This window comes from Balaenoptera ricei, chromosome 9 (genome assembly GCF_028023285.1).
Source record: "Balaenoptera ricei isolate mBalRic1 chromosome 9, mBalRic1.hap2, whole genome shotgun sequence".
NCBI lineage: Eukaryota > Metazoa > Chordata > Mammalia > Artiodactyla > Balaenopteridae > Balaenoptera > Balaenoptera ricei.
This window is the reverse complement of record NC_082647.1, coordinates 1,304,439-1,328,814: the sequence shown is the minus strand read 5'-3', so window position 1 is coordinate 1,328,814 and position 24,376 is coordinate 1,304,439. Positions and strand designations below refer to the sequence as shown.

The following is a 24,376-nucleotide window of genomic DNA, read 5'->3' as shown; positions in this document are numbered from 1 at the left end:
CTGAGACACAACAGTGTTGAAATTAGGCCAGTTAATAACCTTCAGTGGCCTCCAAGCGTTCAAGTGAGGGAAGAGTCGCATGTCTCTCAGTTTAAATCAAAAGCTAGAAATGCTGAAGCTGAGAGAGGAAGGCATGTGGAAAGCTGACAGGCTGAAGGCTAGGCCTCTTGCTCCAAACAGCCAAGTCGTGAAGGCAAAGGAATGGTCTTTTTTTTTTTTTTTTTTTATATATATATATATATATATATATTTTATTTTTGGCTGTGTTGGGTCTTCATTTCTGTGTGAGGGCTTTCTCCAGTTGCGGCGAGCGGGGGCCACTCTTCATCGCCGTGCACGGGCCTCTCACTGTCGCGGCCTCTCTTGTTGCGGAGCACAGGCTCCAGACGCGCAGGCTCAGTAATTGTGGCTCACGGGCCTAGTTGCTCCGCGGCATGTGGGATCCTCCCAGACCAGGGCTCGAACCCGTGTCCCCTGCATTGTCAGGCAGACTCTCAACCACTGCGCCACCAGGGAAGCCCCCAAAGGAACGTTCTTGAAGGAGATTAAGGTGCTGCTCCAGTGAGCACACGAATGGTAAGAAAGCAACACAGCCTTATTGCTGTTGAGGAGAAAGTTTTAGTGGTCTGAACAGGTGATCAAACCAGCCATGACATTGCCTGAAGCCAAAGCCTAATGCAGGCAAGGCCCTAACTCTCTTCAAGTCTGTGAAGGCCGAGACAGGTGAGGAAGCTGCAGAAGAAAAGCTTGAAGGCAGCAGAGGTTGTCTCATGAGGTTTAAGGAAAGAAGCCGTCTCAGTAACATAAAAGTGCAAGGCGAAGCAGCAAGTGCTGATGGAGGAGCCGCAGCAAGTTATCCAGAAGATCTAGCTAAGATCATTAATGAAGGCGGCTACACGAAACAACAGATTTTCATCGCAGATGAAACAGCCTTACGTTAGAAGAAGGTGCCATCTAGGACTTTCATACTAGAGAGGAAAAGTCAGTGCCTGGCTTCAGAGCTTCGAAGGTCAGGCTGACTCTCTTGTTAGGGGCTAATGCAGCTGGTGATTTTAGTTGAAGCCAGTGCTGAGGTACCATCCAAAACTCCTAGGGCCCTTAGGATTATGCTCCGTCTGCTCTGCTTGTGCTCTGTACGTGGAACGACAAAGCCTGGATGACAGCATATCTGGTGACAGCATGGTATACTGTGTATTTCAAGCCCACTGTTGCGGCCCACTGTTGAGACCCACTGTTCAGAAAAAAGATTCATTTCAAAAAACTACTCCTTGACAGTGACCCAAGAGCTCTGATGGAGATGTACAGTGAGATTCATGTTGTCTTCATGCTTGCTAACACAACGTCCATTCCACAGCCCACGGGTCAAGGAATAATTTTGACTGTCAAGCCTTGTTATTTAAGAAATACATTTCGTAAGGCTGTAGTTGCCATAGATAGCAATTCCTCTAATGATCTGGGCAAAGTCAGTTGAAAACCCTCTGGAAAGGACTTACCATTCTAAATGCCATTAAGAACATTTGTGATTCATGGGAAGAGGTAAAAATACCAACATTCACAGGAGTTTGGAAGACGTTGATTCTAACCTTCATGGATGACTTTGAGGGCTTCAAGACTTCAGTGGAGGAAGTAACAGCAGATGTGGTGGAAACAGCAGGAGAACTAGAATTAGAAGTGGAGCCTGAGATGTGACTGAATTGCTGTAATCTCAGGATAAACTTTCACAGAAAAGCATTGCTTCTTATGGATGAGCAAAAGAAAATGGTTTCTTGAGATGGAATCCACTGCTGGTGAAGACGCTGTGAAGATTGTGGAAATGACGACAAAGGATTTAGACTAGGACATGAACTTAGCTGATGAGGCAGCAGCAGGGTCCGCGAGGACTGAGTCCAATTCTGAAAGAAGTTCTACCATTGGTAAAACGCTACCAAACAGCACGGCACGCTGCAGAGAAATCATTCGTGACAGGAAGAGTCAGTCGATGCGGGAAACTTCATGGCTTCGTTTTAAGAAATTGCCACGGCCATGTAGCCACCAACATGGAGGCAAGATCCTCCACCCGCAGAAAGATACTAAGGGCTCAGGTGATGCGTAGCATTTTTTTTAGCAATAAAGGTTTTTAAAAAATTAAGGTATGTACATTGTTATTTTCGACATAATGCTATTGCACACTTAACAGATGACAGTATAATGTAAAGTAACCTTTTATATGCACTGGGAAGCCAGAAAACTTTGTGTGACCCACTTAATTGGCTTTATTGTGGTCTGGAGCCGAACCCACAATATCTCTGAGGTGCCTGTATATAAGTATGTGCACATGTCCTGGGGAGGTGTACACTTTTCTACTCAAGTGGTCCGCACATGAGTTTAGGTACCATGAGACTTAAGTGTGTGTTCTGAAACTCCTAACATTGAAGGCGAATAAGTTTATTGGAAGAGGCAGGGTTTGTTTTTGTTTTGTTTTGTTTTTTTGGCTGCGTTGCGTGGCTTGCGGGGATCTTAGGTCCCCGACCAGGGATTGAACCTGTGCCCTCGACAGTGAAAGCGTGGAGTCTCAACCGCTGGACCACCAGGGAAGTCCCAAGAGGCAGTTATTTTTGGTTAATGGGTATTAGGCTAGTTAGTGGCTTTACTAAAGAGGCAGAGTTAAAATTTTTTTACTTGATATTAGACCTGTTTTGTTGGAAATTGCATAGATTAACAAACTAGTCCTAAGAAACATTCTTTTTTTTTCTTAATTGAAAATCTAAAGCATTGGTTTTCTCTAGCTTCCTTAACATACAGATCGTGTCAGTGGGAATTTAAGAACTTTGATAATCGTAGTTAGAAATGAGCCTCTTCCCACTCCTCACCCAGATTCCCCTTAAGCCTGAATCCATGTTTGTTAGGACCAGCCCTGTCTGTCTGAGAACTCCTGTTCCACACTGGTCCTTTGCAGGGTGGGTGCCAGTAGTCACACTGGGGGCTGAGCACTGGAAATGGGGCTCGTGCGACTGAGGGGCTGAGTTTCCAGTGCTGTTTAGTTTTAATGACTGTAGGTGTAAGTGACTTTGTTTGGCTTGCGGGTCAGGCAGCTCGGTTTGAGGTGGTGTGTGCCGGCAGCAGTTCCCACCTGCCTGAAGTCCCCGTGGACACTTGCTTTTAAAAAAGTCTGTGTCTGCGTTTCCACGCAGCGTTCTGTCACAGCAACCGTGCCTCATTTTCCGCGGCTGAGGGGGAGATGCGCTGACCCCCGGGCGCGGGGTGTGGAAGCATGCTGCTCCCTGCCTCCAGGGGCGACTGAGAAGGGAGGGCAGGTCGAGTGCTCTCAGTGCCCCGAGGGCCCGTGTGTTGTGGTGTTTCCTGTCTCCTGTAGTGCCGGCCGAGCACGGAGATGACGGGGATGGAGGAGGTGGGCACTGGAAGTGCTTGGGGGGTCCAGGTTCTCACTCATCCTCCAGCCTTACAGTTTTCTCTGGGGAGGAGGACACTTGGCCAGTCTGAGGGGCTAGGTGACGGCCACTTAAAATATTTAGAAATACTGAATTCTGTAGAGAGATTCCTGATACAAGTGTGTAAGTGGCTGTTTTGTATTGTTTTTTTTTCTCTTGTGGGATCTTAGTTCCCCGACGAGGGGTTGAACCCAGGCCACCAGTGAAAGCACGGAGTGCTAACCACTGGACCGCCGGGGAATTCCCATAAGTGGCTTTTTCTTTTGTGTAAAACTCCGGGGTTAGTCAAAAGTAATTTGAATGCAATTAACCTTCTATGGATTTTGTCAAAACTTAGATTGTTTCTTTTATGCCTGATTATTCTGAAGCAGCAAGAAGTGAATTAATCTGTGGCTGACACTGCAGGGTGGTGGTTGTGGGATCAGTACTGAAGCCAACTTCTCAGGTTTCCAAGGAGGTATCCTCGGGACAAGGGACCTCATTTGGTCCTCTGTTTCTAGACCTTGGGGTGTTGTCACTTTATTGTCTCTAGAGCACGTTTTAATTTGTTTGTATTAAAATCTGTTAATCTTATTGGCACTGGTTGAATACTAAAAAGATAGTGCTGCTAAGAGAGAGTGTCCAGAGCGTCACGTGCCTGAGCCCTGCCCTCGCGGCACGGCCTGATGGCGCAGGCTGACTCCATGACCTCTTTCTGTGCCCCGCTGTCTCCATAACCTCTCCCCAGCACTGTCCGTGCTTTCTTAGTTGTGTATGCCTAACTGGTTTACAGGTCTGTCTTTTCCTAAACTTGGTGACTTGGTCCCAAGAGCATCATGATTGTTTTCAATATTAAATTTACATAGTGAAATTCACTCAGAATTACAGCGTTGTTTTTACTGAGAGTGAATGCGTTGATGGAGTAATTGGTATCCAAAAGGGTTGATCATTTGGGACGATGGGCCGCCATATCCAAGGTGGAATTTATGGGCAAAAGCTGTGAACTTCACTTGTCTGAAGAGCCACAGTCGTACAAAGTGAGTAATAGGAGGCAAGACAGTGACTGCAGGCTCAGAAAGACCACAGCTTAGCCAAGTCTGTGTTGGTCATCGGGTTCTGGTGTTTCCTAGGGGAGTTGAGAGGGAAGTGGGGCAACGGTGGTCTTACTTTTTGTTGGTGACGGCTGGAGCGTGTCCTCATTATCAGTGTTGGGTTCTGGGTACCAAGGAATTGCAGCTTTGGAGCTTGCTCTCGGCAGGGACCAGGGTAGTGTTCTTAGGAGTTAACTGCAAAGAAATGTGAGGCTGTATTAGCCTAGAGAGTGAAAACTGCATGAAGATAAAGCCCTTGAATGTTTGAGGACATCTGTGTGGAGGAGAAATTCAAATGCCTTATGTAACCTGAACAAGGACCTAGAGGGACAGTTCCCTGCAGGCTCCACTGTTCAGAAAGAAGAGGTAGCCGTCCAGAACTAAGGGCTGCTCCCAGAGTCTGTTGGGGCAGCGAGAGTGTGGACTCGTTAGTGTTTATTGTAGTGGGAAGGCTTTATGCGGTGGTTTGAACTCGGTTTCTTAAAAGGTCATTTTTGTTTGACAAGACCGGGTTGATGCTGCTGGGCCAAGTCTGTGCTTTGGGAATCACTGTGTTGGGGGTTTCAAGATAATAGTGTTTTCAAAATCCGGCATTTCTTCTGCATTTGTGTGCTGGAATTCATCTATAAAAAGAAGGTTGGCTCATCAGCTATTTGGTTTCACACGTAGTTTGCATAGGAAAGGCAGTGCAATAAATGCTTAATTTTTTTTTTTTTATTGCTGTTATGTATGCTTTTAAAAATTTTTTAAATTTTTTTGGCTCCGCCTTGTGGCTATGCAGGATCTTAGTTCCCTGCAGTGGAAGCTCGGAGTCCTAATCACTGGACCCCCAGGGAAGTCCCTGGTATGTGTACTTTAAATGCACAACAGTCATTCCAGTTATAAGAGAAATAAGTCGTAGGGATTTGATGTACAATATGAGAAATATAATTAACACTGTTGTGTGTTATATGTGAGAGTTAAGAGTAAATCCTAAGAGTTCTCATCACAAGGAGAAAATACTTTTCCTGTGTCTTTTATTTTGTATCTATATGAGGTGATAGATGTTCTCTAAACTGATTGTGATAAGCGTTTCATGATGTATGTAAGTCAAATTGTCATATTGTACACCATAAACATGCATAGTGCTCTGTGTCAGTTATATCTCAATAAAACTGGAGGAAAAAATGCATGGCAGCCATTCTTTTTGATACTCAGAATCCCATCTGATCTGTGGATGTTTCATCAATTTCGCTCCGATGTCGTTTTGACATGGTTGTACTTTTTTCTCTTTTTGACTGACTTTTGAACTTTTTACCTTGAAACCATTGTATATTTACAAGAGTTGTGAAGATAGTACAGGAGTTTTCCTGTATACGTCTTACCTAGCTTTCCTTAACATAACAAATGTAACCCTGGTGTTCATCAAAACTAAAAAACTATGTCGGTACAGTACTGTTAACTACAGACTTTATTCACATCCCACCAGTTTTCCCCCCAAAGTTCTTTTCTTGCCACAGACACCAGTCCTGGAGCCCAGATGGCACTTAGTTATCATTTATTCTTAGTCACCTCCAAGCTGGCACAGTTCCACAATTGTGTTTTTCTTGACCCGGCCTGTGCTTTCTGCTGGCATCTTTACTTTGATTGACAGCATATCCTAGGCTCATGTGGTCCCTTTGCTGTCCCAGACCTAGCATTAGCTAGCGCAGTGAAGTGTCGCTCCATGACTCCCCAGGGGAGCTGACAGTGTCCTTTAGAGCTGGTTTGTCTGGTGCTGGACAGTAGGTAGTGTCTGTTGTGATAGCATCTGCATATTTATAGCTCATCTTGGCTGTGAGAAGGAGGCTCCCACAGTATTTCAGAGTAGTATATCTGGTGCCACTGAAGATCAAGAGAAGTGAAGGGGTTTGAGGTATTTTGCAGGTAAACCAGGCAGAACCGTGGATTAGTTTGTTGTGTGTATGTGGCGACGTAGCAGTGTTGGTGATGGTGAAGGTTTCCAGCCAAGCAGCTTGGGGTAGAATTAATAGGGAAAGGCCAGGTGTGGGAGTGGGGAGGACCGAGAGTTAAATTTGGTCATGTTCTATTTGGGATGTCTTGTCAGACGTCCAAGTGGCTACGTCAGTAGCCATCTGTCTGTTTGTGTCTGAATGCCAAAGTGAGATCTACGATTGGAGCTAACGTTAGGGAATCATTGCTACATAAACGGTATTTAAATAACAGAGTGGATGAAAACACAGGAGTAGGGTGGGAAGGGGGCTTTGAGCCCCCGGCGTTCCCACTGTTTATTCACAGGCCGATTGCGGGGAGCAGGCAGGCAAGAGGTAGGCAGACCAGGAGACCCCACAGCCGGAAAGCCCGTGGGTGCTGAGGGCTTTGGGAGGTCAAACAGCGTGAGCCCTGAACGTGCGCGTTGGACGTTAATGGGGGAAGCTTTTCCTCTTGACGTTATATCAGAGTCAGCTTTGAGCGGTGGGCTGGAGCTGGACAGGACTGTAGTGAAGGCGGTGTTTGTGTCCAGAGTTGGCTGCAGACCGGGCGTCTGGTGGGCGTCACTCCGTTCATCTGCATTTCCTTCTTGGGGTAGTCTCCATTTAGAAAGGAAGAAAACAGCCAGCATCCAAGTGTGGCTTGTGTCCCAGGCGCTGTTAATTGATGACGCTCATGTGCTCCTTCAGTCCCCGTGACGGTCCTGTGGGACAGATGAGTCTTCCCGGGGGGTGTGGTAGGTGGTTAGGCGGTCACAGCGTTCACCACTTGGCGGGCGCGGCCGAGTCTAAGCCCATCTTGCCGTGTCTGCGCCGACTGCCTTGACTGCCTTGACGAGCTTGCTCTTGCCCACCATTGTCTGCACAGACACTGGCACGCTATTGCAAATACGGGACACGTCGATTGGACTTAGAGAACATGAGCTTTGAACTGGGCGCAAAGATGTCTAAGCAGTGGCATCTGACGCACCGGTGACCTCTGGTCACATGTGACTCAGGCAGTGGTTCAACTGTTAGGGGAGGGCGGGTTCATCCTGAGACTTCTCTCCTTGTCCCATTGGTGACAGTGGTCTGGTAGGGTTTCCCAGCATTTTTGTCATTGCTGGGCACTAAGATGTCCCCATGCAGCAGTAACTGGAGCTCGAAAGTGAAAATACCTACAGAGAGTTAATTAGTAGCCCTCTGAAGTACAAATGAAGGGATGCTGACTTTCTGCTGCTTTGCGGATGTTCTTGCCAGTGGTCAGGTTTTTGGTTCCAGAGATGTGAGGTTGCTGTGCTCCTACTGGCCATCTATTCTGGGTAGTCATTTCCAGGTTAAATTTGCCTTGTGCATCTTGCCTGCCCCAGGAGTTTGAATTTTTTTTGGTCTCTCGAAAGAGTGTACAGTTGATCCTTGAGCAACGTGGGGCTTTAGGGGTGCTGACCCCTCGCAGTTGAAAATCTGTGTATGACTATTGACTCCCCCAAAGTTAACTAGTAGTCTGTTGTTGACCAGAGCCTTGCCGATAACAAAGTTGATTGGCATGTACTTTGTATGTTATATGTATTATATTGCTGTATTCTTACAGTAAACTGGAGAAAATATTAAGAAAATCATAAAAAAGAGGAATTGCATTCACAGTATTGTATTTATTGATAACGTAAGTTTACATCATATTTTTACAAGATGAATTGTCTGTTAGTATCTACGTGGCAAAAATGAAAAGATAATGTGAATGAAATTCACGTTTGTTATAGGTATGATAATTCGTACATCAATAATGAAACAGCAGCAGTATGATTGCTTTATGGTAGCCTAGTGTAATCGATATGATTGCTTCACGATAGCCTAGCCTATACACTGATGAATGAATCATAATATTTTTGTGACATACAGTATTACACTCATTCATAATACAGTATTGGAAACATTGTTACATTTTTAAAAAACCACTTGTGATAAGTTGATACTGGAGGGAGAGACATACTGTGTGGTTATGTAATTCTTTGAAAACAAAGTTATAGAACAAAAACTAAAATGTTACTAATTTTGTATTAAATATCACTCACCTTATATCTATGTAGGGATGGACTGGTATATATCTACATTACATCTTTTGCATTCCTGGTTTACCTAACTTTTTCTTAATTTTTTCAGTATTTCTAGGCTGCATGGTTCTTCTGTTTTTTCAGATTGTTTCAAATCTCCAAAAAATTTACCAATGCTTATTGAAAAAAATCCGCATACAAGTGGACTTGTGCAGCTCAAACCCATGTTATTCAAAGGTCATTTGTAGTTTTTTTTAAAAATGCAATTTTAATAAAATTAAGGTGCATGATGCACATCTTAAGCTTACACAAGGTTGTATGTCAGTTGTATCTGGATAAAGCTGGAAAACAAACCAGATTCAATCTTAGGATATCTTTGATCTTAATTTTCTTATTGTTTTACTAAAGTATTTGCATTAAATGAGTTAATGTTTATAGACTACTTAGAATTTAAACACTTAGAATTATGCCCACTATACCTGTTTTGTTAAATTTAAAAGAATTTTAAAGTCCTGTTTTGTGCTTTCTCACAAAAATGCCTGTGCACTCCTCCCTCTCATTGATAAGGTTACATTTTATTTTTAAATTTTTATTTTAAAAAATGACATATAATTGATTTGAGACATGTTGATTTGAATCATCTATGTCTTGCAGTGTGATTGCCACCTGAGTTAGCTAACACCTCTTGCATTATGAAATTAAATTTTTTTTTTTTTGCGGTGAGAATGTTTAAGATCTAGTCTCTCAGCAACTCTGGATATGTGACACAGTATTGTTGGTGGTAGTCACCACGCTGGGCGTTAGATCTCCATAGCGCATTGAAAAATCTCCACAACGGTCAGACATACACAACGTGGGTTGTAGAGGTACTTGTTTCTCCAGCACAGCCCTATTTGCCTCCCCACCCTGGGATAGTATTTGGTGGTTTTGGAGAGCTTGGAGCATTGCGGGTTAATGAAGGTAATGGGATTCCATTCTGCAGTTCCAAGGCTTAAGGCTTCGATTCTCAGGGGTGCTCCCTTTCCTCTCCCTTGCAGTTCAGTGGACAGTTTTTCTCAGTCTCTCTTTCTTGCAGTTACAGCCTTTTTTTTTTTTTTCCTTTTAATTTATTTATTTATATTTATTTTTGGCTGTGTTGGGTCTTCGTTTCTGTGCGAGGGCTTTCTCTAGTTGTGGCAAGCGGGGGCCGCTCTTCATCGCGGTGCGCGGGCCTCTCAACAGTCGCGGCCTCTCCCGTTGCGGAGCACAGGCTCCAGACGCGCAGGCTCAGTAGTTGTGGCTCACGGGCCCAGTTGCTCCGCGGCATGTGGGATCTTCCCAGACCAGGGCTCGAACCCGTGTCCCCTGCATTGGCAGGCAGATTCTCAACCACTGCGCCACCAGGGAAGCCCAGTTACAGCCTTTTGAGGAGCCTAAATTATGGATTTTCATTGCAGCCATTAGTGCCACAAAAGCAAGTCCTGTCCTGAAAGCACAGCAACAGCCCCGCCCCCTCGGGATCCCCATTCTTGGTGTAATTAATTCTCTGTTTCTGGCACTTTAACTGCTTCAGCTCAGTTGCCTCTTCCGATGTGTTTGTTGGATTTTTATCTAACATTTCTAGAGATTTTGAGGTGGTAGGAGGGGTTTCTATTTTTGATTCTCCTGTGATATCTTTGAGTTATTTTTTGCACGAAGTCCGTGGACTGGTATGGAGGGGCTTTTCTCTGTGTGTGCTTCTTCCTGACCCTTGTTCGTGTGGTCCTCTGTAAATGTCCGACGAGGGCCGCACAGGCTGATGTGCGCACCTACGTGCTGAGTCACGGTGCAGCACGTTTTTTTTAACCATGGGTTGCTCCCCAGTGTTGAAAAGTAGAAGTATGATACAAGTGTGCATCCTGTTTGAGATGGGGATATTTCCCAGTTGTGACATTATTTAGCCCCAGCAAAGGGGCCTCAGGGAGGTTGTGATCTCATGTATTTGTTTACAGTCAGAACATTTCATTTGAAAATCTGATCCTAGAATTTGGGGGTAGGCTACTGAAAGCCTAGTTTCAGTTTTTTTTTTTTAAACTACGCTAATATTTTTTTGTTTGGTTTTGTTTAATATTTATTTACTTAGGCTGTGCCAGGTCCTAGTTGCGGCGTGCAGACTGCCAGTTGTGGCATGCGGGATCTAGTTCCCCGACCAGGGATCGAACCCGGGCCCCCTGCATTGGGAGCACGGAGTCTTACCCACTGGACCACCAGGGAAGTCCGCTAGCTTCAGTTTCGAGCACAGCTGCTTGACAGAAGAACTTTGCTTTATCCGGTGAAGTTAACTTTGTACTCTTGTGTGGAATAGGCCTGTTTCATGTAGGTTTTTGGTCACTGGCTTAATGAGGTGACTTAGACTTCACATCTTAAGAGGGAGCAGATGTGTAGGTTGTGTTCGGTTTGTGGGACCTGAGGCTCGATCCTTGTAGTGGTGGTGGAAGCAGCGGGGATTCGTCATCCTGCGCCGTGTGGTGATGGGGAGAACGCACTGCAGGTGTCCCCTGAAGGCCTGCTCTTTTGGGTGCCCTCTCACTAGGACTGCCAGCAGGGGGACAGTGTGTTTGTTTTCATGTCCGACGGATGGGCACGGGAGGCCGGAGGGGCAGCTACAGGAACAGCCCTGAGTCAGAGCCGGGGGCCGTGGGAGGGTGTTGGCTGGTCACTAGCGAGGGCTGCCCGGCTGTGGAAGGTGTCTGCCGTTCCTGTGTAGCGTCCCCAGGGCAGGGACAGCATGTTTGTCAGGTGGCCGCGGGCTTGCCCAGTGCCTGGCACAGGAGTGCAGGGCATGAGGGGGGGACCGACGCCCTGGGCTGCTCAACAGGGGCTTGGCAGCTGGTGGCCGGCGGGCCCCAAGGCTGGTGCAGAGTCACCTGTCGGTTTGATTTAGTTGAGACTATTCTTAGCTCATTTCAGAGCGTTTTTTCCTACGTCGGGAAGGGTCTTCGGGTGTGAACCTTGGAATCAGCCCCCAGACGCGGCCCCGGCCCAGCAGGCTGGTGGTTAGCGCCCAGGCAAGGCGACACCCCTCACCCCTGCCCTGTCCGCCCCTGCCCCCAAGACGAGCCCAGCCTTGGCAGTCTTGTCGCTGACCACGTATTTCTGGTTGCAGGACTCGTTTCCAACAGCCGGTTGAAACATGGTGGATTACTATGAAGTTCTAGGCGTGCACAGACATGCCTCAGCCGAGGATATTAAAAAGGCGTAAGTAATCGTATTTCTGAATGAGTAAGTCTGTGCACTCGTGTGCTGGTCATTTGCAGTGTAACTTTATATCGCCCCTAGAAACGGCACTTCAGCTGGTGTGAGTCTCTGACTGCTGCAGTCTAGTTTGAATTTTAGACAGCATTTAACAGGTTAGCTTTTGCCTCAGACCTAGGCCCACCTTACCACCTGTCATTCAGGGAGAAGAGGGCACTTGGTTTCCTCTGTCACTTTGTCTTGGGACAGTGGATTCCATTTCTGCTGGAATTAGATCAAAAACTTACTGAGGATGTGAAATCAGCCCAAAGAACTTTGACGCTGGACTTCGAAGTGGAGCTGCCTTGGCGCTCGTAGGGTTGTCACCATAACATCCTTGGTGTAGCTGCTTAAAGATTCCCGTTGCATGACCCTGTCCTGGTCCACGTTCACGCTTGAGCCTGGCACTACTGTCTGTCCTGGCTGAACCTTTGTGATCAGGGCCTGGCCCACGGGAGGCATCTGAGGCAAGTCTCAGGTCACGGGCAGCTCTCAAGGTAAACTGGGGTCAATTTAATTCAGTGTTAACGTACAGCAGAAGGTTGATAGATTTTTAGCCTAGCTCCAGACTAATGCGTAAGCCTGGAATAATAGGGAATCAGGTTCTGGTTTGTGTTGTAGGAGCTAGCTTTTCAAGGCTTCATGAAGTTGATACTACTAGACTCAGGTGTGCAGATGGAAATGAAGGATTTTTGAACCAGGTCGTTCTTTTAAAAATACTCAACTAATTCAGCAGGTTGACTGCCGTTGGGCATACCTGAAGCTGCTTGCAGAATATCCCTGTGTCAGACCTTGGCCAAGAAACAGTGGGGACCAGGCGGCCAAGGACGTACCTTAGAGCTGTGTCACCAGTGGGCTGTGGGGTTTCTCCCGCTTGCTCATGGTTACAAGCAAGAACAGCTTGGTACAGTTGGAAGTAATTGTACTGTTCTTAAATAAACGTAATATGTGCACAGTACTTGTATTAACTGATGGAAAATCATGCCTGTATTGTGCCAGACACGATTAGAGCACGGCGTCTCCGGGTGACTAAAGCAGTGGAGTGGAGAGGCGAACGCATGGTACCCCTTAACTCACTGTGTTATACCTTGAATCTAAGGAAATCTAGCAGTCTTTCACAAGGCATAGATAATTGAACCTTATCCTGGATGCTCATACGTTTCTTCACTTTCACACAAGCATGCTAGTGCAAACCAGTTCTTTCTCTCTTTAGCTGCTTGTATGGTTTGTCTTTTTTTTTTTTTTATAAATTTATTTATTTATTTATTTATTTGTGGATGTGTTGGGTCTTAGTTTCTGTGCAAGGGCTTTCTCCAGTTGCGGCGAGCGGGGCCCACTCTTCATCGCGGTGCGCAGGCCTCTCACCATCGCGGCCTCCCTTGTTGCGGAGCACAGGCTCCAGACGCGCAGGCTCAGTAGTTGTGGCTCACGGGCCTAGCCGCTCCGCGGCATGTGGTATCTTCCCGGACCGGGGCACGAACCCGTGTCCCCTGCATTGGCAGGCGGATTTCTAACCCCTGCGCCACCAGGGAAGCCCCGGTTTGTCTTTTTTTAAATGGAGGGTTTGTAGCACTGGAGGGGTTTTGGTCTGCTACTGCATGGTTAGGTCCACAGTGATTTAATAATAAAGTACTGTTTTATCATTAGATTCCAGCTTTAATCCGATTTTAATAAGCTGAGGTTTTTGATTAAAATGCTGAAATTAAATTGAACCACAGCAGCCTTACATTAATAACTTGCCAAGGGTTAGAAGGACTGTCGGTTTGTATTCTAGTCATAGATTTTTAAGGAGCACGCCCTCTCCCCGTCTCACGTCCCCCCGGCCCCCCCTTTGAAATGTACACTACTTATGTGTAGCTAATTAGAAAAGAGGATTTTTTTTTTGTTTTTTGGAAAGCCTGTACTTGTTAATGTTAATTGGAACCACGGAGCGGACCGACCTTGGTCATGGAATCTTTAAGTGAATCTTGAATTCAAATCTCAAGTCGTGAAAGATGCTGGAATATTCCACTGTGCTGTAGCCAGTGGCCCACCTTCGCCCAATGATGCGAAAGTAATGGGCTGGTCAGGCGATGGGGACATAGGGACTGGGACAGTCACGTTGGCTCTTTTCTCTCAGGGAGCAAGGCCTTTGCACGTGCTCCATTTTCTCACCCTTAGCACCATTAGTGCACGCTGCCCGTACTTTGGTCCTCACACATTTTAAAAACGTTTTTTTATCTCTAGAGGTGGGTTTGTGTTATGCTGTCGATTTTGGAATGTTTTTTTTTTTTTCATTCTGGCAGAAAGGGAGACGTTACAACAGAAACTAAGGTTAATCTCACTAGTTTGCAGCTGTCATTTTTTTGCTTAATTATGTTTCAAAGCCCACTGGCTTTCTGGACATTGGATTGATCAGTACCCTTTTACTCCTTTTAAGATATAGGAAACTGGCACTGAAGTGGCATCCAGATAAAAATCCTGAGAATAAAGAAGAAGCAGAGAGAAAATTCAAACAAGTAGCTGAGGCGTATGAGGTGTTGTCAGATGGTGAGTAGCCCAGCATGGGGGCTGTGCCCTCCCCAGGGCCTGCAGACGGAGGGATGGCTGAGTGAGGTTTGGGACAATGAGAAGGAGGTTTTTCTTGTGCAGATTTGACATTCCTGTTCCTGGCAGCCACTCGGTAGGTTAGCCTGAGTGCTGTGAGGCACCCTGGCCTCCAGACTTCTCCTGGGGTGGCTCTTTTAAAGCAGTCCTGACCCCTGGTCTGGGGACTGACGGGACAGGTCAGGTCGCGGGAATCTGTCTGGGTCACTGTGGGTGCGCTGGAGGCCAGCTGTGCAGTTGGTGTCGTGACCTCTCATCCCCGTTGCCCTACTAAACACCCTGTGTGAATGTGCTGGCTTCTGCTTGGAAGGATCTCCTGCGTGTCAGGAAATCTGGCATCGCGCGTACAGCTGAGGTTCAGACTTCGCAGCTGGTAGGTTTCCCTCCCTAGGTCTAGAGCTTAGGTATTGAATGGAACTGAAAGTCAGATCTGCTGGCTTAGTTTCAGGGGTCACGCGGAAGGTAGCTGTCAGCTAGATAGATTCCCCGGGTTCTTGGTAGGAGAACCGTTGTGTGTGGGCCGTGTGGTAGGGAGAAGACTGTGGAACTTTGTGAGAAAACTGGAGAACTGCTGACGCCACCTTGCCAGGAAGCGGTACTGGAGGGCCTGGTATGAGTCGAGGCGGAGACATGTAAAAGATGAGAGGCGGACTTACCGACCACAGGGAGTGGACCCTTTGCTCCAAGTGTCGCTACATGTGGCCACGTTCACTGTTAAAAGATAGTTCTGATTTTAGAACCAGCTCCATGTGACCGTCACCCGTGTTGACACCTGTGTTAACGCGGGACCATCTTGCTTAGGTCCTAACAGCCCCTCCGCCTTTATTTTGAAGGAAGGCCTAGTCGTCCTATTTCACAAGTGACTTTTGTCCTTGTTATCGTCGTCATCGTCCTGGTGTGTGTGTGCTGGTCCAGCACGCCCAGATTTGTGGATTTCACAGACCAGGAGCATGAGAAAAATGGAGGACTAAAGTCAAGCTTGATTTTTGGTAGAAAGAGAACCTTTCAACTCCCATAAAAATGCTGTTTTTTTGTTTTTGTTTTTTTGGTGAGGGGGAGTGTATTTTTCACATTCTCTTACTCAGCCTTCAATCCCAGGAGTTACCTTCACAGATACACAGTGACTGTTCTTACAAGTCTCTGATTACCAGAAACTGGCTGTAAATGGTTTGCTTCTACACTTGTTTCCCCCATAAACCCCTGTTATTTTACCACACGATTTTGTAGAACATGAGATTTTAGGGGAACACACATCGTGTATCAAAAGAACCTATATGTCTGAGCAGGGCTGCATCGTGGTTGTTTTTATTCTAGAGCATAAATGATAAGATGACCAGGGATAGTAGACCATCATCAAGGCTTGGGTGGGCTCTTGCCTTAAGCCAGGGTGGTTAAGCTGTAGGCTTTGGGTTGGCTCTTACTCTGGCTGTTATTTAGTTCATCTCTTTTCTGCCCTCACCAAGACCCTGTCCTGTTTCTCTTTGTGCCACAGATCTTATCCCCCAGTTGGACTTTGTAGTAAGAAGGTACATGTCTAGGGTTGGAATCGTTTTGCAACTTTCTATTGGGGTTTTGATGTAGTATGCATGGGCGTGGTGAGCAGTAGAGTGAAATAAATGTTTTAAACTTGACAGTACTTAAAAACGTTTTGAGTTGTTTTTAAGGGAGATAAGCACTTAGATGTTCCGTCTTTCACCTTTTCATCTACAGTAAGGGAGGCCTAGCTCTTTAAAACTGATCGTGGAAATTGAGAACCACAGCGGGTCTTTGGTTTACAACTTTGGAAACACTTTATTGAATTTTGAGGAAAAAGAACAACTTGGTCTTTACTGACTTGTCTTTTTAAATTTATAGCTAAAAAACGGGACATCTATGACAAATACGGCAAAGAAGGATTAAACAGTGGTGGTGGAGGTATGTGTGTACATGTTGGTCTTTCTCTTGGCCTTGTAGTGACCAGAGGAGGTGGTCTGATGGCAAAGGGTCTTACGGGGGTTCAGCGTGTTATTTCTCTTGGACACTCGTGTTTCAATAAATACGGATGCAGTCTGGAGGGTGGGCTGGATGGGGGAAGGAAGGAGAAATTGATAACACGGAAAAAGCCTATTGAAAATCTCTTTGTTATACTAGGAAGTGTATATTGGTGTACATTTTGTAGATAGGAAATACTGTAAAACCTCGCGTCAAGAGTTTGTACCCTGAGAGCAGTACCTGATGTGTCAAAATATCCTTAGGGTTTAAAAAAAACGATTCTTTCGAAAAACTAAATAACCACCTAAGTAACTGCCTCTGGTGGTGAGACCTAGACGTGTGTACTTTTGACGAAAAGTTCCTGCAGTGATCTGCTGTCCTGCCGGCTCCACGGGCGGCACTTGGACATTCACGCTCCAAACCGACCGTACACACGTGTGAGTGAGTGTTTATGTGCTTGGCTTACATGAAGTTTCACAACAGAGAACAAACACAGTGTAATCTTGTGGGCTGCTGACACATTTAGAGAGGGTGAGAAAGCCCTCGGGTGCTGCGTGCAGCTCAGGAACGCTGACGTCCAGGCACATTTCCCAGCTCTGGGCCCAGGTGGTTTTGATCTCGGTAGGGCTTGAGAGAGCCTCAGGTTTATGAAACATTTTCCTTTTTTAGATCATGGTTTGTGTTGAAATATAATGTCCTGTAGACAAGTGATTGTGTGTCAGCTGCGAGCAGGAATCCATAACTGGCATCTGTGCTTGCTTCTGTAGGTGGAAGTCATTTCGACAGTGCGTGTGGGTTTGGCTTCACATTCCGAAACCCAGATGATGTCTTCAGGGAATTTTTTGGTGGAAGGGACCCATTTTCATTCGACTTCTTCGGTAAGTTCATCGTTCTGGGTCATTGGTTACCTAATGTGTCCGTGACTCTCGAAGACAGACATACCCGTTCTGTTTAATCACAGTTGTAGCTTGTCCTTAAACTTGCTGTCTGAGCAGTGCAGGAGTTTAACTAAACCCCTTTTCCTTCTCCCTTCAGAATATTTTTCTGAATTTACACCTTGCGTGTTTACATAATAAAGGCTTTAGTGTACTCATTTCCTTGGCTGTGTTTGCCTCTGATGAACTACCTCTGCAATGGGAAGGATGTGGACACTTGGGGCTCAGAAATGCTGTTCCTGGTCGGACAATGCATTCTATGTGAATTTGCCGTGTAACAGTCTGGTTAAAAACACTAAGCATCGAGGCAGATGTTGTTCAGAAGACATTTGATCTATAAGCTTGTTTTTGTTTTTCTAATTGTGGTGTTAGGACTCTTGAGTTTGCAGTTTTGGGGAAGAAAGGACACCTCTAGAGCAAGGCATCACAGATGTTCATCTTTGAGAGAACAGCTCTGCCAAAGGAGACTGTGCTGCTCTCGCTGCTGTTTCATTGTAGGAGAGGGTTTCCCATCCGCTGCACCTTTGGTCCTGGTGCCCGACTAGAGGCAGAGTGTCGGGAACTCACGTTAGGGTCTGGTGTCGGGAACGTCCGGTGTGCTGGGCGGCTCGAGAGGTCAGGGTTCATTCAGCGTGTGCTGCTGAGGCCACTGTTGTCTTTGGCTCCTGGACGGGGAGACATACCCTGTGTTTGCTCCCTTCATTGCCTGGAGCCTGGTTGAGAAGACTGAACGCCACCTGCAGCCCCTCAGGAGGGAGACAAGAACAGCAGTTCTGTCTACAGCTAACACAGGGGCACCAGTGGACCCTGCCCATGCAGGCACGAAGAGGAGTAAGGCGCTACCGTGTCTGGTAGGTGGTGGGCCTTTTACATGGCGCAGTCCTTCAGTTTATTTCAGCTGGGGATTCAGAGAGACTGTCCTTATTTATTTATTTTAACATCTTTATTGGAGTATAATTGGTTTACAACGGTGTGTTAGTTTCTGCGTTTCCTTATTTTTTTACTATTTTTATGGCTTTACTTTCTAAGGAAGTAGCTTATGGAGGAAAGGTGTGTATGTATACTAGCGTATATTAGCGTTTTCACAGACAAGTGTAACAACAAAAGCTAAGCAGGGGAGTGTTCCAGTGGGATGGGGCAGGAGACTATGTCTTTTTTGAAGACTTTATTTTTTGCATTAATTGCTGCTACCATAAGCAGAAATATGTATTGGGAAGGCTCGCTATGAATATGATATGAAATATAATTGTGTCCTTTATTAATTCCCCTTATATTGGTAAAATATCTTACTGTAAGAAAAACACAAACAGTTTTAATGATCTTTCCCGTCTTAAAATTACCTTGTGTCTCATTACAACCTTTAGCGAGCTCCAGATGTGTTATTTTGGGGGAGCAGGGCAGGTGCTGGGTGAAATTGGCCCGGTCTCTGCCACCTCGAGCTGTGAGGGGGGTGGCAGAGAAGGCAGGGCCGTGGCCGGCGGCGCCCACGTGCCGCTTCATCACTCCCGGGGCCTCTCAAGGGAAGAGCCCCTTAGTGCTTGAACAGTAGCCAGGCTTTGTTTTCCTTGGGAAAAAAATCTGACAGGCCAAGGTTTCTCATTAAAAATGATTTTCCTTGAGCCGCTCTTTCTAGAGTAAAGAAGGGATAGAGATGATAATCAGATGTGGATGAGTTAAGTAACATGTGGTCCTTACCCATTATGAGTACTGACTTCCACATCTTCTTTTTTTTTTTTTTTTTTTTTTAAAAATGGCACAACTTTTTTTTTTTTTTTTAACTTTGGGTTTATTTATTTATTTATTTATGGCTGCGTTGGGTCTTCGTTTCTGTGCGAGGGCTTTCTCTAGTTGCGGCAAGTGGGGGCCACTCTTCATCGCGGTGCGCGGGCCTCTCGTTATCGCGGTCTCTCTTGTTGCGGAGCACAGGCTCCAGACGCGCAGGCTCAGTAATTGTGGCTCACGGGCCTTGTTGCTCCGCGGCATGTGGGATCTTCCCAGACCAGGGCTCGAACCCGTGTGCCCTGCATTGGCAGGCAGATTCTCAACCACTGCGCCACCAGGGAAGCCCCCCACATCTTCTAAATTGAGGTTTGTGTATATAAAGAAATCTTTATGTGTATCTGTAATTCACTTAGAAGAGTTACAGATTGCAGGATGTACGGTGGAAATTTCTTCCGTTGGATTCAGAGTCCAGTTTAGAAGAGACCTAGTCTTCCTGTAGATCTAGACTCTCAGGCCCTCTGTTCGAGATACTGCGTTGCTCACGTTTTAGCACTAGGCATTTCCCATATGTTTCTCGTGATTGGTGTGGCAGTGATAACTTGTCCAGTCCATTCTTGTAGGTGTTCTAGGTGACTTCTGTTTTCAGGCTCTCAGGGTTTGCACACAGGAAGAGAATCTGCGCCGCGGCTACTGCAGGTATGACGTGACAGTGTGCCCCGATGGCGGTATGTTCAGTGCAGAGCTGAGTGAACGTAGGGTTGGGGGTTTTCTGCTTTGGCAGTGATTTAGTTGATGTTTCTCAGTATCCAAATCAACCCGGTTATAGCGTCCATTTATAGTAGTGTGTTATTTTTTCATAATTTTTCACACGACCAACTTTTTTGCGCTCCCGTTTTCCAAAAAAACCAAAAAGAGTAGCTCAAAACCTGTTAAAAGACATTCTGAGCTTCGCTTTGCGTTGACTAGAGTATAAAACCCTCTTGACTTCAGACTCCCCAGATGAAAGGGGAGGAGGCTTGAAGAACCAGAGCTGGTGGGAAGGACTGAGGCCTGAGGGGAGCTGCACAGACCGCCACGCTGCAAGGACCGTTATGTGGCGGGAGGAGGACGCGGGCCCGCGGGCCTGCGGAGAGACGCACGCCTCCTCGACGGACGCCTTCCCAGAGAGGGAGGGGAGAGCATTTCTAAGACGCCGAAGCCTGGCTCTGCAGCGGAGGATGCAGGCCGACCTTTCAAGGCTGACTTTGCCGAATGTAGAGCACGCACAAAACTAGCCTTAGGAGCACGTTAATTGGAAAAAATTAATGAGTAGGGATTATACTAATGTGAATTAGGATGATCCCTTCATTTGTTTATTATGAAGGATGCGGTTACTCGGTAGAATGATGTTCTAAGATAGAAAAGCTTTGACCATTACAGGCCTAGCAGGAAATGCTCTCTGGGAGACATTTCTCCCGACTTGCACCCTCTGGTTGGATAGCCAAAACCAAGCTCTGAAACCGACAGCCTCTTCCCGAGAGCAAGAGGGAGTTCACTTCGCTCGTGTCCCCTCCGCGCGGGCTCGGGTCGTGCATGGGCACCCGGCCGAGGAGGGGAGAGGAGGGGGCGTGGGTGCAGCGCAGGCAGGCGGGGCTGCGGAGGGAGGGGCGCGGCCAGGCGTGGGGGGTCGAGAGCCGGTCGTTCCGTCTTCCTCCAGGGTCGGGGAGGCGGCCCGCGAGCAGCTGGCGCCCGAGGAGGAGGTGGTGCAGGAGGGCAGCGAGGAGCTGAGGAGCTCGAGCCCCCCAGCAAGGGCCTGGAGGCCACCTCCAGTGAGGACGGGCCCCCGGGGGCCCGAGGGGTGTGAGGACGCGGGCCCGAGCTCGAGGCCCCGCTCCTGCCCCGGCGGGCTGTGCGGTGAGCAGGGCGCTGACTCCCTGCCCGCGGTGTGTCTGGAATAAAGACTGCCTGCTGCTAGTGCCTGACGGTCCTTGGGCAGCTCCCCGCGGCCGTTGTGGAGGTGAGTGGAGAAGCGCAGGGGGCTGGGACGCCCTGCAGGCCACCCTCCCCGCGGAAGCCGTGTCGCAGCCCGAGGCGGCGCCCGTGCTAGTGTCCAAGCGGCGGGAACAGCAGACCCCGAGGTTGGAGCCGGAGACAGGGTGCGGCCTGCCTGGGTCCCTCCCCAGGCCTCTTCCCGCTTCTGGTGGCCTCACGTGGTTCTTTCTGTGTCTTCACATCGTGTTCCCTCTGCATGTCCAGATGTCCCTTTTTATAAGGACACTAGTGACATGGCGTCAGGGCCACCCGAGAGAGCTCCTTGTAACGGGATCGTCTGCAGAGGCCCTACTTCCCACATGAGGTCACGGTCACTGGCCTGGGGGTTAGGAAGGCCGCATCGATGGGGGCCCCTTTCACCCTATAATGTGTGAAGACTTGTTCTGCGGTTTAGGAGCAGCACATTTTGAAAGGGGAAGCCTTTGAAGTTAGACACGCCGAGAGAAGCTGGACGTGGGAGAGCGTAGCCTGCGGCGGTGGGAGGGGCCCTTGGGAGAGGCAGGGCCCAGGTGGTGACCCCCCCCCCCCCCCCCGGGTGGGCCTGAGACCCGGCGGCCAGCGTGCCCCCGTCCCCATGGGCCCAGGCTCCGCCTGCACTGACCTGCACGCGAGGAATTGGAAAGGCGGCAAGGAGTAAGGCTTCAGGTCCACACCAGACAGCGTGTGAAGTTTCCTGCTAAAGGAGTTAAAAGAAAAACACTTTCCACGAGACTTAAAACGACTACGAAGCCCCTGTTGAGCCCCTGGGCCCCCACGCTGGGGGAGGGGTGCTGAGGCCAGGAGGCCAGGAGGACCGGAGGGTGGCTCTGTCCGTGTTTGGGAAGTCCTCCGTCGGAACGGGGAGCAGGCGTGTGAAGATAGCTGGGCGAGGGCGGGTGCCGTGCTGGTGGGCCTCGTGTTCCTCTGACCCAGACCCCGCCCCGGCCCAGCCCCAGCGGGAGGGGAGAGGGTTTCCTGAGAAGGTCGCGTTCGGTGGTTTTCTGGGCCACGAGAGCAGCAGCCGCGAGATCATCTCCCCCGGGGAAGCCAGCACCTGCCGCGAGCTGGTTTTGAGGGTTTTAATGGAGCTCCCGGCGCCACCCAGGGCAGAGCTCCCCGAGTCCGTGTAGGGCTTGCTCTCCTTCCCTCCCTCCTGGAGTGGTGCTCCCCCGGCCTCAGGTGCAGGGCGAGGGCAGGGCGCTGGCTGGGTGGCTCCCTAGTGGTTTGTGAGGGGCCGGGTGGCACCAGGAGGGAGAAGGGACCCTGGCGAGACGGGCCACACACTGACCCTCACAGACTCTGTGAGGGACAGAGAGTCTCAGGGAGCCCCAGACCTCTGCTGGCGTCTGAAGTGGGACGATTTGGGTCCAGTGTGTGTATTTGGGATCCTTGGCTTGGACAGAGTTCTGTAATCATTAGAAACTACAGTGCTCCTACCAGACCTGTGATGTAACTAGAAACTGCATTTTGTAACAAAATAGTTGTATGCAGAGTTGGAAGTGTGATGTTCATTTGGCATATATTATCTGCTTACTGTTTAGTGCCAGGCACCACCAGATGCCGGTTCAGCCACGGAGAGGTGTCCCAAACCCATCCTCCCCAGGGTTCCAATCTTGTATCACGCTATGGCTGTGTTGCTGATTTGTTCCTGTTTCTGTTTCAGATTCTTTTCAAATATCTTATTTTCTACTTCTGAATATGTGAGAAAAAAACATTTTAAAACTTGAAGTTGTCGTGAAAGGAGTGTTTTGGTTTTTGTTTGTGGTGTTGGGATTAGCTGGGAGATTATCACGTTGAAATCTGTCTGCTCCCCTTGGCCTTTGAATTGCAAGTGTTTCCCCTTTCCTAAGGGTTGCTGTAGTTGAGCTTTGAAACTGTAGTACAGTGTGATTTTCCTTTGTTTGAAAGGCCCAGGATGCTTTTTCGAGTTTATGGTGTTTTCCTTTTTTGTGCGGTTTTCTGTGTGTGCCTGGGAACTTGATGGCGTGTGGCCATGGGAAGGGACCGGCGGCTGCCCTGAGTCACCAGTGCAGGCCTCTCCCTTGCTTGGGTTTTGTGTTCACTGAAATGTTTCCTTCAGGACAGAGGGAGGAGTGCTCATAATCATGGCACTTGGCTTTGCTTCTGTTGGCGTTTGGTGTGGACTTCAGTATTTGGCTTGAGTTGGTTTCAGCCAACTGTTGTGGTGTGGTTACTGTTCTATCAGATACTGAATTTTGGTAAAATTTAAGGAAATGCATGGGTCTAAACGTCTTTGCACTTAGCTTTTTCCTTAAGTCTTCCTCTGTGTATGTGTGCGTGTAAACGTTTGTTCCATTTTGCGCTTAATTTTTTCACAGCGTTCAGTGCAGTGTATTTTTTGTCGTAAGTTTGACATCGTTACTTAGGGTGTTGGTCAGTTTAGTGTTTTGCAAATGTCACCTTCAGGGACTGTGTTTAGTACTTCTGAGAGAAGAGCAGGATCTTACCACGTTGTAGAGGTGTGTTTGATCCAGGATGCCTGAGACACTGAAAAGAAAGAGTTAAATCATAGGATAGGTATGTGCCTGTTTCCTGTAATGTTTGTATCTCACAGCACAGCATTGTTACGGGATAAAGACCTGGCTAAAGACTCTTCTAAAATGACCAAGGATACAGAATTTAGAAAGTCTTTTATTAGGTTGTCCAGAGAGACAGATCCAACAGGGTGTGTATCTCTATATCTCTCTCTGAAGAAATTTAGTATAAGGAATTGGCTCATTTGATTATGAAGATGGACACTTTGAAAATCTGCAGAGCTGATGCCCCAGTTTGACTCCATCAGGCTAGAAGTGCCATCAGTGTTCCGGTTCAGAAGCCATCAGGCAGGAGAATTCTCTTGTGTTTAGAGGGGTGGGGGTTGGCCTTCTGGTCTAGTCAGCCCTTTGGCTGATGGGATGGGGCCTGCCCACCTTGGGGAGGCCAGTCCGCTCTGCTCACTGTGCGGTCATCTCACCCGAGAACACCCTTGGAGACGCCCCCAATAGCTGGGTGCTGTGGCCCCTTCAGGTTGACACACAGAAGCCGTCCACTCCTTCCCAGCTCGGCACCCACACTCGTTATCTCCTTGAACCATGCTTAATCTCCAAATAGAGACAATAGCAAGATCATAATCGTGCCTAACGCGATGGCTGTCCTGCATGTAATCGAGAATGTGCTAACCTTTCTCCCAAATAGGAGGTCAGGTCCTTGAACTTACCTTTCTCCTTGGTGCCCTGTAGCTGAAACACTGTGATACAAAGCCTGCACTTGATGTGATGTGATGTGATAAGGGGGTAAAAGAGGCAAGAAAACAAAGTTGTGCTTAGTATTTATGAATAACACGTATGCACAAAGTATTCATAACGAAATTAGGAGGAAATACACCCGGCAGTTCCAGCCCTT

The 24,376-nt window shown here is 47.7% G+C and overlaps 1 protein-coding gene across 4 annotated transcripts in view; it reads left to right on the top strand.

The window, feature by feature from the left end:
* DNAJB6 (DnaJ heat shock protein family (Hsp40) member B6) overlaps nucleotides 1-24,376 on the top strand; it is a 58,253-nt gene that overhangs the window by 6,374 nt on the left and 27,503 nt on the right. For 3 of the 4 annotated variants that reach the window (XM_059932933.1, XM_059932934.1, XM_059932936.1), the window contains exons 2-5: nucleotides 11,623-11,714; nucleotides 14,170-14,279; nucleotides 16,191-16,250; nucleotides 17,075-17,185. In XM_059932933.1, the coding sequence (XP_059788916.1) occupies nucleotides 11,650-11,714; nucleotides 14,170-14,279; nucleotides 16,191-16,250; nucleotides 17,075-17,185 (346 nt within the window). In that variant the 5' untranslated portion in view covers nucleotides 11,623-11,649. The remainder of the gene's footprint in view (nucleotides 1-11,622; nucleotides 11,715-14,169; nucleotides 14,280-16,190; nucleotides 16,251-17,074; nucleotides 17,186-24,376) is intronic. The other variant, XM_059932935.1, reaches the window with a different exon arrangement.